Source organism: Mustela nigripes, chromosome 9, assembly GCF_022355385.1.
Source record: "Mustela nigripes isolate SB6536 chromosome 9, MUSNIG.SB6536, whole genome shotgun sequence".
Classification (NCBI taxonomy): domain Eukaryota; kingdom Metazoa; phylum Chordata; class Mammalia; order Carnivora; family Mustelidae; genus Mustela; species Mustela nigripes.
In genome coordinates this window covers 18,924,696-18,941,017 of record NC_081565.1, presented here as the reverse complement: position 1 = coordinate 18,941,017, position 16,322 = coordinate 18,924,696, and the positions used below count along the sequence as shown (strand labels likewise).

Sequence of the window (16,322 nt, the reverse complement as noted above, 5' to 3'; positions counted from 1 at the left end):
TGGTCCTTTCCCACTAATCAACCTTATCTTTCTCTAATACTAATCCCCACTATCTTTTCCTGGCTACCTTTTTACTCTTTTGATCTTCTTTTTTTTTTTTTTAAGATTTTATTTATTTGACAGACAGAGATCACAAGCAGGCAGAGAGAGAGAGAGAGAGAGAGAAAGGAGGAAGCAGGCTCCCCGTTGAGCAGAGAGCCAGATGTGGGGCTCGATCCCAGGACCCTGGGATCATGACCTGCGCTGAAGGCCGAGGCTTTAACCCACTGAGCCACCCAGGCGCCCCTCCTTTGATCTTATTTTAAATGCCACTTCTGTGGAAAAGCCTTCACGGCCACCTCCACATCCCCCTCTTTCTTAAAGTGCTCTGGTTTTCCTTCATGATTTTATCAGTTTGCGCTTTTTTATTTCCTCTCCATCAACCCTGCTCTCTGCTATTTCCTCAGTACCAACAGTGGTCTAGGATCACAGCAGGCATCATTAAATATTTATGGAAAATAGTCCAGCTCGGCCCTAAACTGGGATACAGCAAAGAAAAGCATCCTCCCCCAAATCACACAGCATATTAATGTTAGATCTGTCCCCAAGTACCCTATTCCCCATCCACGCTCTATGCCCCGAGCCTGGTAAAACTTTTCTCAATATGCCTCCTAATGTATTCAAGTGCCAAGGAACCTTCCAGAAAGGGGGAGAGGGTGAAGCAGGGTGCAAAACGGGAAGCTATTTGTGTTTTGGCCTGACTCCTTCTCTCCTGACCTTAATGCGGGCATTTTGCAAAGCGAGGGATTACAGCAATAACGACGTCGCGCCCCAACTGAACCAGGGAAGGAACAGCCACACGTTGGCGGAGGACTAGGCCGAGTGGGGGAGGGGTGAAAGGCAGAAGACAGATCCTGCGCAGGCGCAGCCGCGACGCTCTGCCCTTCCTTCCCCGCCCCACCCCTTCCCTCTCCAGTCACTAGACGCCGAGTGCAATCAGCTGACGCGGCGCTGCGGTCGTCACGTGATGGTGGGCGGGGCGCTGGCGCAGAGCGCAGGCGCAGATCTTAGGCGGCTGGGTCAGCTGACCGGAGGGACCCGCTCGAACCGATTTAGGCCGCTTCCCTCGGCCTTAGAGTCGCCACCGCCATGGCCAGCCAGTCGCAGGGGATCCAGCAGCTGCTGCAGGCCGAGAAGCGGGCTGCCGAGAAGGTGTCGGAGGCCCGCAAGCGTGAGTTACGGGGCGGGGTGGGGTGGGGCGGGGCGGCCAGGCGTGGCGTGGGTGCAGAGATCGTGGATGAGGCCCCAAAACTGAGGCGTGGAGGGGTGGTGACCGTCGCGGAAGCTTGTGAGTCTCGAAGCTGTCTGGACGTGAGACTCCGGAAGGCTTGTAGGCCGACTGGAAGCTGTGATGTGGGGTAGTGGATAGGACGAAGAAACAATAGTAGGTTGACCTTCTTGGGATCTGGGAGGGGTGTGGGAGGGGGTGTTCAAAGGGAACGCGTCGTCTTTGCCCGTCACTTGCTCCTTTGTGTTGCTCTGTCTCAGTGTGCAGAGCTGCCGTCCATGCTGTTGCTCAGGCTGGAAACAGCCCTCTTGCCACGTCTCTTCCTCTTCGCCACGTTTAGTCAGTCGCCTAGATGTTTATTATGGCTCTTCGCTTTTCCCCCTCCCTACGGCTAGCATCTTAGTCCGGGACATTAGATTTTTTGAGGCTCTGGTACCAGCCTGGTGCGTTGATTTCTTTAAAAAAGGTTTTTTTTTTTTTTTTTTTTTTTTTTTTTTAATGTGGTTAATATGTGCCAGACGCCTTGGCGCGGTGCTCCAGTGTCTCTATCAACACGGTATTCAGAGTCCCAGAGAAGGAAGCAGATAACTGGGTGGGTTAGTAGCAGGTGACATGAAGGCTAGAGTTGAGAAATGTAAGGTTGCTCAAGAACTTCACAGGTGGTTCTGATCTAGACTGGTGCGTGGGAGAAGGCCACCTCCTTCAAGTCCATTTTCCTCACTGCAGTCAGAGCCCTCCCTGGGATGCACATCACAGTCAGCAAACATGTGCCGAAGAATAAAGCTCAGATTCCTTCAGAGGGTGTAGGCCGCGTTTTTTGGACCTGGGTCTAGCTTTCTTCCCTTATTTCATTTTTAGGTTCTCTCCTCCAGGCATCCTGAACCGCTGTGATGCCTGTGTGACCTGCCAGCCTTTGCACAGCTCTTTTCTCTGTTTGGAAATGCTCTTTTCTAGTTTCTGCTCTCTTTTATCTAACACTTAACTTGTCCTTCAGATCTCAAAATGTAGGCAGCGGTTCTTCCAGGAAGCCATCCCTGCTTTGTCCTTCTCCTCTCGGGCTAGTCCACGATTCCTTCCTAAGACCTTATTTTGTCATCGCTGTGCAATAACTTGTTTTTTTATGTTGCTCAGTCACTAGACTAAGCTCCTGGATTGGAGGGACTATGTGCAAATTCAACTGTATGTATTCATTTTCCCATCTGGCGGGATAGGTATTTTTATCCCTTTTATACAGATGGGTGAAGTGAGGCTTAGAGAAAGGATTTGACCATATCCTGGGAAGCAGCATAGTAGCCTAGAGGCTTCGTTTTCCATGCAAGGATAAAATAGCAAGAACTGTTACTCTTAGTAATTCCTCGGTCTCGGTCTTTCTCCTGTTAAAAGACGTAAACTTTTATTCCACACCCAAGCAGATTTCAAGCATTTCTTGTAATTTCTGGATGAGGGGTTGTGTGATACTGTGTGTTTCACAGGAAAAGCTTTCATTGAGGGAACTGGAGATGGGAATGAGCCTTTTACTCTTGCTCTGGTAACTGGAAAGTTCTCTGTTCTTCATAGACTGCTTCTCATCATGCTCTTTATAAAGTATTTCCAGAATGACTTAGCGTTTGTCCCGTGATGACTTATTAGTAACAGAAGTTGTGTCTGTTGAGAAGCATGTGAGATAATTTGGGGGAGGTGCAGGAACAAACACTTGGAGTATGGTAAGAATAATTCTGAGTGTCTTGGAGGTGGGGATCACCTTTTACATTTTTCTCTCTCATCAAGCTTGGTGTAAGGTCTTGTATATCTCCGATAGCTATAAGGTATTTACTGAATGAATCTGTTTTAAAGGAGTGAGTTTATAGCTAGTGTACATAACAGAATTTGCAGTAATTAGGAACGGAAGTATTGACAAGAACTACAGTTTGAAAAGAATCACTGCCTTTCTTGATCTGTAGTTAGAGTTAACTTGTCCATTTAGGAATTGATGTGACAGAATGGTCCAGCCTGCATTTTTTGTGAAATCGTTGCTTTGTACCACAAAACTGAATTGTGTTACAGTTTATTTTATTGGAATAAAACAAAATATTGGGGGGCACCTGGGTGGCTCAGTGGGTTAAAGCCTCTGCCTTCGGCTCAGATCATGATCCCAGGGTCCTGGAATCAAGCCCCGCATCGGGCTCTCTGCTCAGCAGGGAGCCTGCTTCCCTTCCTCTCTCTCTGCCTGCCTCTCTGCGTACTTGTGATCTCTGTCGAATAAATAAATAAATAATCTTAAAAAAAAAAAATTGGCTCCCTGAAAAATAAACTTAGAAACGTAATTTCCTGTTTGAATATTTATTTTTGGTTTTCAAAGAAGCCTATCAGAATTGAACTTTGAAGATACCTGACGGGCAGAGAATGGTTTTATCTTAATTCAGAGAGCTGTGGGGATTGGGAGTGACGAGGACAGTGGTTTTGTGAAGTTATGTGGAGCTAGCCTAATGTTTGAACCATAAATGTTATTTGTAGATTGGAAAAGATCTTTGGCTTTGTAATAATGGCATTGAATGTAGCTGATGAGGATGGCATGCAGAGAAGAGGGGTAGAAATAGTCTCACGTGGATAGCAGTAGGCCCTAAATAAGACTGGAGTAAAATACAGTTGCAGAAGCAGTCTCTGGGTGCTCAGAGACATCTGTTGATTGTTTTTACCAGAAATGTCATGGTGTGTTGATGTTGTGGAGTCATTATACATCCTGTTCTTCATTAGGAGGTGGGAGGTAAAATTTAGTTTCATTTGCCCACGTGGTTTGAGTGGGATTTGAGAAATTGATATACAATGATGTCTAATAAAGCTTACTCTTAGATACAGGATGGTTTATGTTCTAAATTAAGTAAATGCCCAGGTTGATCATCTAAGACTCTTCTCCCCCTCTCCATTTGGGTATCAGAGAAGTTTGATCCAGTGAGCAAAGATTCAAAGCAAAGACTCTATGCTGTTTGGCCTTGTGGTCTGTTTTCATACAGGCTCTGATGGCATCTAGAGAATTTTTCAAACTGTATGTTTATTCTCTTCAAGAAATCAGAGTACCTGTATTTCCTCACTTAGATGCTTGTCTTAACCGTCCAGGGTCCCCCATTCCAGATTCCTTCCCAGAACTACTTTCCTTACTTATTTCCTTGCACACAGGCATGGTTTTTCCCTTTCCAATATTACATCATCTGTTTCATTAGTTACATTTTAGGTTGATGTCCCTTGGGAGCATATTAGTCTCCTTGCTCAGCTTCTAAGGAGAGCCCCAGTTGTAGTCAGCGGGATCCTTAGGTGTTTACTTCTTGGGAAGAGGAGGAGTTCCCCAGATGGCTAACTCCCCCATTTGTCTTGGTTTTGAGTAGTGGAGATTGAGAGAACATTCTGACACACTGCAGATTTTTTCCCATCATTTATAGTCTGTAGTTACGGAAGATGATCCTTTTTACCTAATCACAAGTACAGCCTGGAGAGGGCAGGAACCTATACTCTTGAGTTATCTCTGAATTCCCTCTTCTATGCATGTGTCTTGGGACTGTACCTTTAATACAAGTTTTTCCTTGTTTACTGTTAGAATTTACCATCTTAGTCTCTGCTTCCTCTTCTCCTTGTCTTTTAACCACTTCTTGATGTAGATTTTTCCTTTGAAAACAGGAAAGAACCGGAGGCTGAAGCAGGCCAAAGAAGAAGCTCAGGCTGAAATTGAACAATACCGCCTGCAAAGAGAGAAGGAGTTCAAGGCCAAGGAAGCTGCGGTGGGCCTGGTTTATATTCATTACTGCTTTCGTGTCTTGAGGCTTTCCTCTTCTCCCCTTTTCCCCAGGTTCTCAAAATATGCATCAGAGCTGGGAGATTGTGATTCTGGTTGAAAATTGAAATTTTGACTATTAAATGTCCAGGCTGAGTCACTAGGTGATCAGTTTTTAACTAACTTTGAATCCTAGTCTTCACTTACTCAGATCATTTCACAAATACCTGTTGAACATGTTAACCTGTGCCCGATATTAGGGAACCAGCTGTGAACAGACATAGACACGGTCCCCGCCTCATGGAGCTTAGCTTACAGTCTCATGGTCAGGGAGACAGTAATAAAGTGCGAGTCATGCAGACCTACAGCTGTGAGAGGGGCTGTGGCAGTCATAATGTCCATTAGCTGGATCCCACTCCAGTATGGTAGAGACACTTAGCAAGAGTGTGGGCTGGGCTACGAAGCAGAAGATGGCATGCGATAGTAGTACAACAACAGATCACGAAGCAGGGAGAATTCTGGAAAGGGGAAAGGCTGGAGAAGGGTTTCACAGAGGAAAGAAACTCTATCAGGACTCTTGGATACAGGTGGCAGGAAACAATTCAAACTAGTTTACACAAAATGGAATTTATTGGCTTGTGTATTTAAAGAGCCAGGTGAAAGGCTAACTCTGTTTTGATCCAGGAGCTTCAGTAATGCTCTCAGGACATTATTTCCATCTCTCAGCTCTGCCCTTGTCTTTGTGGGCTTCATTCTCAAGTTCTACCTTGTGACCTTCACTGGTTTCAGACACACACCATCCCATGCCCAAGTCCAGTGATGAAAGGCACATGCCTCCCTTGTTGCAGTAAGTAGCAAAAGTGTCCTCCATCTTTGGACTGCCCCAGTGCTATTCAAACTTGAAGTGAGGCAGATTGGTGCTGTCAGTGGTCAGACTGTTGACAAAACATTGCAGCAGTCCTCATGTTAGGGACCTGCCTCGGCTTATTTGTACGTCGATGCCATTGTTGCTCATAGAGACAGGAGCAATGCTGTGGGGCAGGCATGAGCTCTGAGGTTTCCTAGCGGTGTTCAGTGTAACCCCTTCAGCTTGGACACAGCTGACTGAGGCCTGGCTTGTGGATTATAGTCACAGAAAAGAGATCATGTCCCCCTTTCCCTACCCCCACCCCAGTAGGGTTATGGACCTTTAAAAATAAGAATTAGCAACTGAGCTAATTCTCTATTCCGCCAGTATGAATAGTTACAATAAAATGCGAAGAGTCCCAAGTGTGGATTCAGGAAACGCAGGTTAGAGTCTTTACATGTTCACTTCGAGCTCTTTGAGCCTCGGTTTCCTCATCTGTGAGAAGGGGAGTGATGGCCTCTGTGCAGGTTATGGAGGACTAGGTGACATGCGAGAGAAGGCTTTCCCCTTGTGCGCTGTCATGTGTGTACAGCTAGGGAGGGCTAGAGTTAATGCACACGGAAAGAGGCAGGAGCAAGTTAGAAGATAGAAGTGGTCAGACACAAAAAAGTTTGTCTTCAAGAACCTGTTAGGGAGACTTCCTTAAGCTGTTTTCTCAAGCTCCGGGATGAACTCTCCCCACCCTCATTCCTTCCGGGGGACCCCTCCTTCTGCTCTGTATGTAAGTTGCGTGGAGGCCTGTCTGCCTATGCAGGGGAACACGGTGCTCTGGGCTTCCTGTGGGAACCCCTCACCCCATCACTCCCTGTGTGGCCTCAGCATTTGCGCAATCCCTCCCTGAGGTCCGAGCCATCCCCTCTTTCAGCACCTTGGGTCAGCTGCTCCCTGGACAGGGCCCTGGCCTCCATTCTGCCTCTGGTTGGGTTGCCTTCTCTGGTCTGGTAAGTTCCAACAGGGCCTGCCTTTCCTGGGGCCTCCAAGAAAAGTATTTTTTATGGCTTTCTCCTTCTGTTATTGACCTGTTAATAAAGGCTTTTAGTAAGAAGAAGAACCTGATAGCTCTCATTTTAACAAAGTAGGCCTATACTTGACTGAAAGCCAGCCATACCATGAAGACCCAGGATAAAATTTATCCATCACTGTGTGTTAAAGTGTGTGTTAAATTGTGAATGGAGATCGAAAGAGTAAGACATGATTAAAAATTGAAGCAGTAAAACAGGATGACAATGAAGATAGTCTCCCTCCTACCCAGACCTTCAGTTTTCCTCAGAAACCATCACTATTAATAGTTTCTAGCATATTCTGCTAGAATATTTATATTTGAAAGAATAGGTGTCGTGTATTGATAATACTGGGGAACCTGCTGCAGAATGTCAGAGCTGGAACATGAACCAGTTATGCAGAACCTGTTCCTCCAAAACTGCATTCTCTTGTGTTTTATTTTATTTTATTTTATTTTTGTTTTATTTTTATTTTTTTTATTTTTAAGCGGTTTTCTTTCTTATTTTTTTTACTATACCATGATTTATCTCCCCTTTTAAAACCACACAAGGAAACACATTTACTAACCACACTGACACCATTTTGTATCTTGCTTTTTTTCCTCCTTAAACTGCGTATTTTACAGTTCATTCCATTTTGCTGCACATGTCTACTTTATCTTTCTTTATAGCCGAGGACGTTCTCTGGTAGAGATGCACCATAATTTGTTATGTCCTCAGGTATGGGATCTTTGGGTTTATTCTAGTCTTGATTAGGACTGTACGTTAGACTCTGGAGCATGTGAATTTATTGCTCTCCAGGGTAATTTCTGAGCCATGGAAATGCTGTGCAGTTTACCTTTTGATAGATGGTTGAAGGTTGGCCACCAAAGTGATTGCCTCAGTTTTTGTTTCCGTTAACCAGGAACACCACCTTCCCCACATGCTCGTCAATCACGAGGTTACATGGCCCACTGCTGATTATTTGTATCCCCTGCTGAGACTTGGTTTCTCCAGAACTAAGGAGGAGGCGCCAGCCGGAGTGCCAACCTGACCTTCCCTGTGTGTCCTTACCCCCCCCCCCCCCCAACTCCAGGCTCTGGGATCCCACGGCAGCTGCAGCACTGAAGTGGAGAAGGAGACCCAGGAGAAGATGACCATCCTGCAGACCTACTTCCAGCAGAACAGGGATGAAGTCCTGGATAACCTCCTGGCCTTTGTCTGTGACATCCGGCCGGAAATCCATGAAAACTACCGCATAAATGGATAAGGGGAGGAAGGAGCAGCTCTGCGTGCAGATTGGCATGTTAGATACCTTCATGGAAAACGAAGCTTCAGCAAAGCTTGAGTAACTACATCCTTGGGAAAAGGCATTAAATTATTTCTGTATATTATGTTGTAGGTCCCTTCACTTTTTGGAGAATAGCAAATCTAGCTTCTTTGTACAAACGTAGAGCTTATCCAAAGATTTTCTCCTTTTACCTCATATTTCTTAGAAATTTAATGTGTAAACGTGGTTTGTTTTCCTATGCCTTTTAGCTCAAGCAACATATATATCAGTACTTTTCTTTCTTAGACGTAGAAAAAAAAATTTTTTTTTTTTTTTTTTAAAGAAAGAAAGGGATTAAATTTTTTTTTCCCTAAAGCTTTCTTGAAGGTCAGGGGCTTTATCTATGAAAAAGTAGTAAATAGTTACTTGTAACTTGTGTGAAGCAGCAGCCAGCCTTAAAATAGTCCTTTCTGGCTAAGGGTAGAACAACGAATACTAGGATATATTGTTCAGGCTGCTTTTAGTTTCTCTTAATCAAAATTATTAGATGATAGAATTCAAGAACTTGTTACATGTTATTATTTGGTGTACTGATAATCATTTAAAAGTAAAGACATTGTCATGCATTTCCCCCGCTCTGGTTCATTCTTTTTGGTAATGCAGACTGCACTTTGACCCAGGTGTTCTGCAGAACTTAGGAAATTAAATTAGCACATGTAGCGCATACACATTTGCACGCATACGCAAGATATTTGTGGTATGTATCTGAGCAGGAAGGAAGTCACTTGTGATTTCACCCAGCAATCGGTTCAAAAAACAGCATCCGACCAGTAGTAAGCCTGCAGTTTGCCTTTTCTCTAGAGCACCCTGGACTGGGATAGCCTTGGGCAAGTTACCAAGCATATGTCTTCCCTGGTGGGCTACATGATATTTGTAATACCTATAGGAACTTCACACTAGCTTTTAAGAATTAAATGCTCTGTGACTCTCTGTTAGCCTAAACTCTTTAGATGCAAAATAATTTCTAGTAGATACGAACAGTTGGAAGAGAACCTGGGATTTCCTTGCTCGTTCTGAGAAAGGACGAGAGCATTAGATGCCTTTTAAAGAAATCACATTTTATGAGACTCAGCATGGGTTGATTTTAGGCTGTGTCTGTCTCTAGTTACTGTTCCTTTTTATAGTGGGATTCCTCAAAAGAGTTCCGTGTGAGCTTTTCCAGTTTTGACTGTGAAAACACTCTAGTCAGGCTTGCCATGCTGCTGAGAGTGAGTGTCAAGGTCAGCAGTGATGACTGCATTGAGAGGTACAGTCTTCCTCCCCCTTGACTTTCAGTCCTGTTTGACAGGGTCAATCAGTTCTTGAGGCACTTCCGTAGCTTTAGTTCTCTTGCTTTAGTTCTAACTCTTTTCCCAGGGCTTTGTTCTTGAACTTCTCTGTGCTCGTTCCTTTGTTGAAACCCAACTTCTCTTCATGGATTTAAACACCATCTCTGTTGAAGACTCGAGTTTATATTCATCTCTTCCCCTGAGCTTGAGCTGTCAATTGCGTCTTTGCTATTTTGGTTTGGATATCTAGTAAACATCTCCATTTTAATGTCATCCACGTGGTACCTGGGTTGGTTGGGACTTGACTCCTGGTGTTGCTGAGTGCCGCAAAGTCCACCTCTGCCTGCTGCAAATTCGGATTTCCCAAACTGGAGGAGCAGGAAGGAGCAACACCTGCATTCACCAGTTCAGATGCAGTATTAACCTGTTTGCCACCTGTATTTTCATCCTGGGTTCATAGGGTTCTACTTAACCTACCTTTCTGCCTGACTCTTCACTTCCAGCCGACCAGCTGAACGTTGGTAAAGTTGAAGAAGCAACATAAGTCCTTTAGGAGTGTGGTCCAGGGTCAGTTGAGAGGTAAGATCTGAAGAGAGCTTGGTGGTTTGGGAGAGAGGAACTTAAATGGTCTGAAGAGTGAATGGAATGTGAGTGGAAAGACTTGGCCGTGAAGGGCAGGGGGAAGAGGGGCAGTAGTGGTGGATGGCGGAGGTGGTTTAAGGGAGGTGAGAACATGTTCAGAGAGGGTAGGGAAGGGAATAGAGGGAGTGAGACTGGAGAAAGTCTTCCGGTTGGAGAGTGAGCCCGGAGAGGTCCGGAGGTTGCTGGAGCTGGTGCACAGATAGGGGGAACTAGTTCTAGCCTTCAAGCTTGGTGGAACTCCGGGAAAATGGTGGGTGTTTGCATCCTGCTAGGCCAGTTGAAACCATCTCTGGGAGTGGGGCCAGGACAGTTGTTCTAAAATCTCCCTTGGGGAGGGCCTTCCATTGTGGCCCGACATGAGAAACTAGCATCTCTTTGGTTCTTTGGCCACTAAGGCAGATGATGGTTCTGACGTAGAATGAACTAATATACACATACATGTAGAACGGTGTGTGATTTGTTCCCATTGAACATAAAAAAGGATATTCACATGCCTGTACTTGAATATACGGAGGATAGAAGAAATAAGTGCTAGTCGTTAATCTCAGAAGAATGGTCTGGGCTGTGATGGGAGGGTGTTTTTTTTTTTTGACTTTTCATTTTCAGGGTCCCTCAGTGGTGTCCCTGGCCTGTACCCACTGGTTGCCAGTAGTATCCCTTCAGCTGTGACAACCAAGAACACCTCTGTTGTCAGGTATCCCCTGGGGGCTCAGACCACCCCCCAGTTAAGAACCGTGTCCTAGAGTAATTCTTAAAGTACCACCGTGATTCCTGGAACACTCCAGGTACTCAGCAAAAATTTTCTGATTTTTATAAAATTTTTCCTTTTCCGTCTTAATCATCCTTGATTTGCACGTCTATTACTAGCCATTACTGGTCCCTAGAGGATACGCTGAAATCCCAGTGGTTAATCCAAAGGTCTATTTCTTACACTGTTGTATGACTGCAGGGCAGCTGTTCTGGGGGTGTCAGTGACTCCGTTTACTTCCACTTTGCCACTCTACCATCTTAGCACGTGGTTTCCATGATGGCAGAGGCAGGGGAAGGAGAAGTTGGCAAATAAGCACCAGCTTTTACACGCCCCGGTCCTGAAATGACACGTGACACTTGTTCTCAGCCCGTTGACCAGCAGGGGTCCATGAGCCGACCTAACCTTGCAAGGGGTCTAAGAAGGGAGAGCCTAGGGATATTTGGATATTCAGTGAGTAAACAATGCTACAGTTGTTAACAGCTTTCTCCATGCTGGTTGATGTCTGAACTGCACTGGTATTACCTAATCCACATAGCGACTTTATTTTGTGGGCAGGTTGCAAGGATGAGTGGTGCTGGGGCCCAGACCGAGCCTGGCGGTCTCGCTGAGCATCTGTGCCAACCGCAGCCTGCGCTCGGCACCGAGCAGACAGAGCTCCACTTTTATGCTCCTCACCTGTGTGGTCCTTTTCCCTTGACATCTCACATCCCAGATTAATTGCTCCTCGGGGCAATTTCTTCTTTTTCTAAATTTTATTTTAAGTAGGCTCCCCGCCCAGCGTGGGGCTTGAAATCACGACTCCGAAATCAAGAGTTTGTGCTCCACAGACCGAGTCAGTCAGGTGCCCCTCCTCCGGGCAATTTCGTGTCACGTGAACCTGGTGTTTAGAGAGCAGGATGCCCTCAGCACTGCCCATTACAAGCACAGAAACTGGCCGTTCCGTGGTGCCAGTGCTCAGACCTACTTAAATTCTTGGTAGAAGGCATAAAATGGCTTCTAGAAAGACCTTGTGTGTAATACCTACAAATTCTCTGAAGATGTACCATTCCCACTCCATGGGCAGGAAAAACACCCTGAGTTTCTGAAAGGTGATGCTGTTTGTCAGAGGCCGTATGTGGAACCCCTGTGATGTTCAAGGGAAGGAGCCTAGGTTCCAGGCGCTTCAGTCAACATACAGCACCCCTGCAGTTCAAGTGTGTGATCCCACTTCCGGTCATGGGAAAGCTGAGGCCCAGAGAGGCTTCTATCATGCTCAAGGTCACAGAGCAGGGAAGTGGCAGAGTGGGCAGCAAGTCCAATCAGATCAGCCTGATGGCTGCAATGGAAAACCCTCCCTGCTCTGCCTGCAGCCTTTTCCCAGGACTAGTGGTTGGAGGCCTTAGCCTCCTAAGGCTACAGCCGACATTCTCGGCACATTTGGTCTTCTATGCCAGGAGATTGATGGTGCCAGAAGTCCATGGAAGCTGCTTGGTGAGAAGGACCTGCTCTGACGAGTCTGGCTTGCTCTTCCATCTTTGACCTCTCCTGTTTTTTCCTCTTTTTCAGGGACAATCTGGCAGGTCTCAGAGTGTTTTTTTCCTCTCAACTGATCTACCACTTCAGTGGCTCTGAAATTGCCAAAAGTGCTTCCACTCAGGCAGGCAATTCCAGTTTTGCTCCCTCCCACTCCCCTTCCCCCAGAGGCTGCTCTGAAGAGCAGGAGAGGCGCGGTCTTTACTGAAAGAGTTGGCCGGTGGTTCTGGGAGAGGAAGCTGCCAGATCATGTCAACATCTATCATCTCTGGCTTGTGAAAAACTTAAAAGGACACTGGCTGGCAGGTCAAAGATCAGTTCAATAGCTCACTGTGTTTAGAGGGGATGAGTGAGGAGGATGGGTGGGCTTGGAGGGCCAGGGGCACACAGCACCCCCCACCCCGGCCCCCAGCCACCCCTTCTCCTACTTGAAAGTAACTTACAAAGGAAAGAGAGTGGCAGCATTCTGGAACATGTGGCAGCAGCTAAAGATAAGATTAGGGGCGAAGCCAGGCTGGTTGTTCCAAGTACACGACTGGGTTGGCTACTGTTGTGCAGTTTTCGAAGGTAAAGACCAGAGGGTGAAAATCTCTAGTTAAAAGACCAAATACTTTCAATTGTTCCCCACCCCCTCCCAGCCAGATGCGCGCGCTCCCTCTTTTATTCTCTTTGTACCCATCCATGGCTTTTGCTTTCCTGTGCTGTGTAGAAACAGATGTCTGACACCCAGGCCTCCCTGACAGGAATTCAGAGTAATTTTTTTTTTTTTTTCTGGTTTTCGACCCAGTTTCCCAACAATAGCACATGACTTGTCTTACTGCCCGCATACCTTCTGACAAGGACAGCTGTGTGTTTAGTTCTAAGCACCCAAGTGCTGGTGACCTATATTGTGTAGATCTCGTCCTGGAGAGCTCACTGCGCAGTGTGGTAGCCAGGATCTCAAGTCAACGTAATGGAGTTGCTCTCCAATGAAAATTCTGTCGGGGGGGCTTTGGAAATAATTTTAAAAATAGTTTGCATTTACTAACATCAGTTTTATATCAGCAAGCATTCCAGGCATTTTATATACACTTTGAATTTTCCCATTGTCTCTCTGAGGTAGGTATGATTCCCCTTTACACATTAGGAAACTGAGGTGCGAAGTGGTAAAATCACTTGCCCAAGGTCACAGAGCCAATTAGTGGCACAGCCTGGATTTGAACCTGGGTCTGCCTGGCTTCCCGACCTGAATCTCTGTGTGATGTTGTTCAAACTATTTAGGCCACGGCAACATCTTAAGTGGTATGTTTCTAAGAGTCAGGAAGTCGGTGAATCTAGAACATGCAGCCTAAGATCTAATTCCTGTGCTTTGTTTTTTTACTCACTCACCCAGTGGTTCTGAGGCCCCCCCATGCCCCATCTGCTGCCACACCTGAGGACTCCGCCAGGGGGGAAGAGCCGCATTCCTTCTCACTTCAGGGCGGCAGGAAGTTGGTAGCCAGCCCTCAGACCTGTGTCTGTAACCCTTGCAAACAGGACAGAACAGATGTTGCAACTGCTGAGTAATGGTGGCTCTGGCTGGAGCTTGTGGTTACTTGGATTTACCTGTAGCTGAAGGCCTGATGATTCCATTCACTATTTCAGATGCCCGTGGCACATCCTGAGGGCAGGGGGCTGGGGGACAGCTGGGACCATGGGCGCCAAAGGTTTCTTCTTTCTGGGGAAGGGGACGTTGAACAAGGACCACATTACATGCTCGGTGTGTCTGTGGGTTAAACAAGGAGAAAGTGGGGGGGAGGGTGACTGGCTGGGGTCCGGACAGGAACGGGGTTCCCAGAAGAAGTGCCCTTTTACCTGAGACCTGAGAATGGGTCCATCAGTCAGGTGTTGAGGTGGAACGGGGTTTGGGGCTACTTTCCAGATGGAGAGGAATGGCAACCGTGAGAACTGGAAGTGAGAGAGGGCATGGGGTTTAGGAGGAACTGAGAAGTGCTCTGTGTTCTTTGAACTTAGGGGTTTTTGGGGTTGGGGGCAGAGCGGGTAAACAGTCCAGGGTAGGCTGGGGTGGGGATGGGCTTGGGCTCACCACATAGAGCCTTGTGAATCTGTCCGGACAGTGCCACTGAAGCCTGCTCCCCAGAGAACTTGACTGGGTTTTACTCACCTTTGCCTGGATTTTCTTCACTTCTCTCTCTTCGTGTGGGGCCCCTACTGCCTCGTGCCCTGGTGCCAGGACTCACTGCATGCTGACGTTCCAGAAAGGCGAGAGGCGCTCTGCCTGGCTGGCCAAGGATGCCGCTCACGTCCACCGAAGCCTTCCCCGTAGGCGCTGCATCTTCTAAGTCTTACCATCTCTCAGCTGGGCAGATACCGTTCCCCTTCCAGAAAGGAGGGAACCAAAGCTGGGAGGGGTGAGCCCGCCTGTGCACATTCATGTGTCAGTTAGTGCCGGAGCCTGGAGAGCCAGTTCCAAAGGCCCACATCTGCTGTGCCTCCCCAGCACAGAAGACGGATGGGTCCACATGGGCGTTCATGCTAGAGTGACATACAGTGAGAATGTGGAGTCAAGGTCATCTGGCAGAAGAGGCAGGAGTATGCTATCTGGCCTTGGGGAGGAGGTGGGCCTTGCTGGAGAGGCAGGATTTGGATGGGTGCTGACTGGGCCACACACCTGTCATAAGACCCCTTTCAAGGTCGCATCAGCAGTTAGGAAAGCTCCAATATCCCACGGGCTTTCACTCCTATACCCCCAAATCGTGTTTTAGGAAATTAGGCCACCTAAGTAGGAATCTTGTGTACCGTGTTCACTGCTGCCTGGTACAATGCCCACCACTGAGCAGACACCCAGGGTCCTCTGTTGCCAAATAAACGAATGAACTTCATCTCTAGCCACCTATTGACTGGATCCTCATTCGCCTGGGGAGTGCGGACGCCTGCACAGCATCTGTGGCTCTGTTCATCCCTGCTCTCTGGCCCCAAGCACTTCACCTCTGCCTCTGGCCGGGCCACAGCCAACTAAGTCTTGTGGCCTCAGAGGCCCCCAGCAATTTGGCAATATCTATTGAAATTAAAAATGCATCCATTCTGACTCAGCAAGTCCACTTGTAGAAATGCAGGCTGTGGCATGTCCCGCAGCCCTGTGGTGACCATCCTAGCAAGGCCAGGGAGCCAGCGGGAACCCCCATGTGTCCTCTGGGAAAGAGGGAGCCTTCCTACAATATTTGGAGGTTGATGGGCCCCCGAGAAGGGAGGCAGAGCCGAGTGTTCCGTCACGAGGTGATGCCAGGGAACTCTCTATGGAGTAATACGCAAGGACAGTGCTTTCCCGGGGCACGGCTGGCGGGAGGGCACCTCTCGCTGCAGACCTCTCGGAGTCCCGAGTGGTACAGGTGGGGGCGGCAGCCAATGCCGGGGGAGCAGCTCTCCTGTGACTGGGGCTGTGAACGCTGCATACAGACTGTCTCATGAGAGCTTTACACAGGCCCGTGAAATGATCTGTTGTGTCCACAACACGAAGACACCGCGAGGCGAGCTGCTTGGCCGTGGAGGATCTAGAAAGCGGGCGGAATTGGCTTGGAGCTCAGGCAGCCCGAACCCCCGGCAGATGCTCTTCATCGTGATGCGCCTAGGATTTTTCATTCCAGAGCAAGCCCCTGAGAAGTTTCTGGTCCCTAGACCGCCTCATCCGCCGGGTGCCCCGCCTGCGTTAGACCGGGGGGGGGGGGGGGGGAGACCCCAGGTGTGGAGACTCGGGAGAGGCGCGCACGCGGTCGGCGGGCCCGGAGGCGCTTCCCGGCGGGCGCCCGGCTGATGCAAGGGAGCAGGTTTCCCTCTGGGCCCCAGCAGCCCGGCGGCGGCCCCTCCCGGTGGGGTGACGGCGCGGAGCGGCCCGGCCGGGGGCGGGACCCGAGAGCGCGGCAGGCGGGGCGGGCGCGGGCGCCGGA

The 16,322-nt window shown here is 48.0% G+C and overlaps 1 protein-coding gene across 1 annotated transcript; it reads left to right on the top strand.

The window, feature by feature from the left end:
- Nucleotides 1–1,033: 1,033 nt before the first annotated feature.
- On the top strand, nucleotides 1,034–8,792 carry ATP6V1G1 (ATPase H+ transporting V1 subunit G1). The gene is made up of 3 exons (XM_059410964.1): nucleotides 1,034–1,210; nucleotides 4,916–5,016; nucleotides 7,993–8,792. The coding sequence occupies exons 1-3, from the start codon at nucleotides 1,129–1,131 to the stop codon at nucleotides 8,164–8,166; spliced, it is 357 nt and encodes a 118-aa protein (XP_059266947.1). The 5' UTR covers nucleotides 1,034–1,128; the 3' UTR covers nucleotides 8,167–8,792.
- Nucleotides 8,793–16,322: the final 7,530 nt, after the last annotated feature.

What these genes read in the sequence shown, in the direction of transcription:
- ATP6V1G1 (XM_059410964.1), top strand. Translation starts at nt 1,129, where the DNA reads ATGGCCAGCCAGTCGCAGGGGATCCAGCAGCTGCTGCAGGCCGAGAAG. An exon ending in GGTGTCGGAGGCCCGCAAGC is followed by an intron (nt 1,211 to 4,915) that starts GTGAGTTACGGG and finishes CTTTGAAAACAG; the next exon opens with GAAAGAACCGGAGGCTGAAG. An exon ending in TCAAGGCCAAGGAAGCTGCG is followed by an intron (nt 5,017 to 7,992) that starts GTGGGCCTGGTT and finishes CCCCAACTCCAG; the next exon opens with GCTCTGGGATCCCACGGCAG.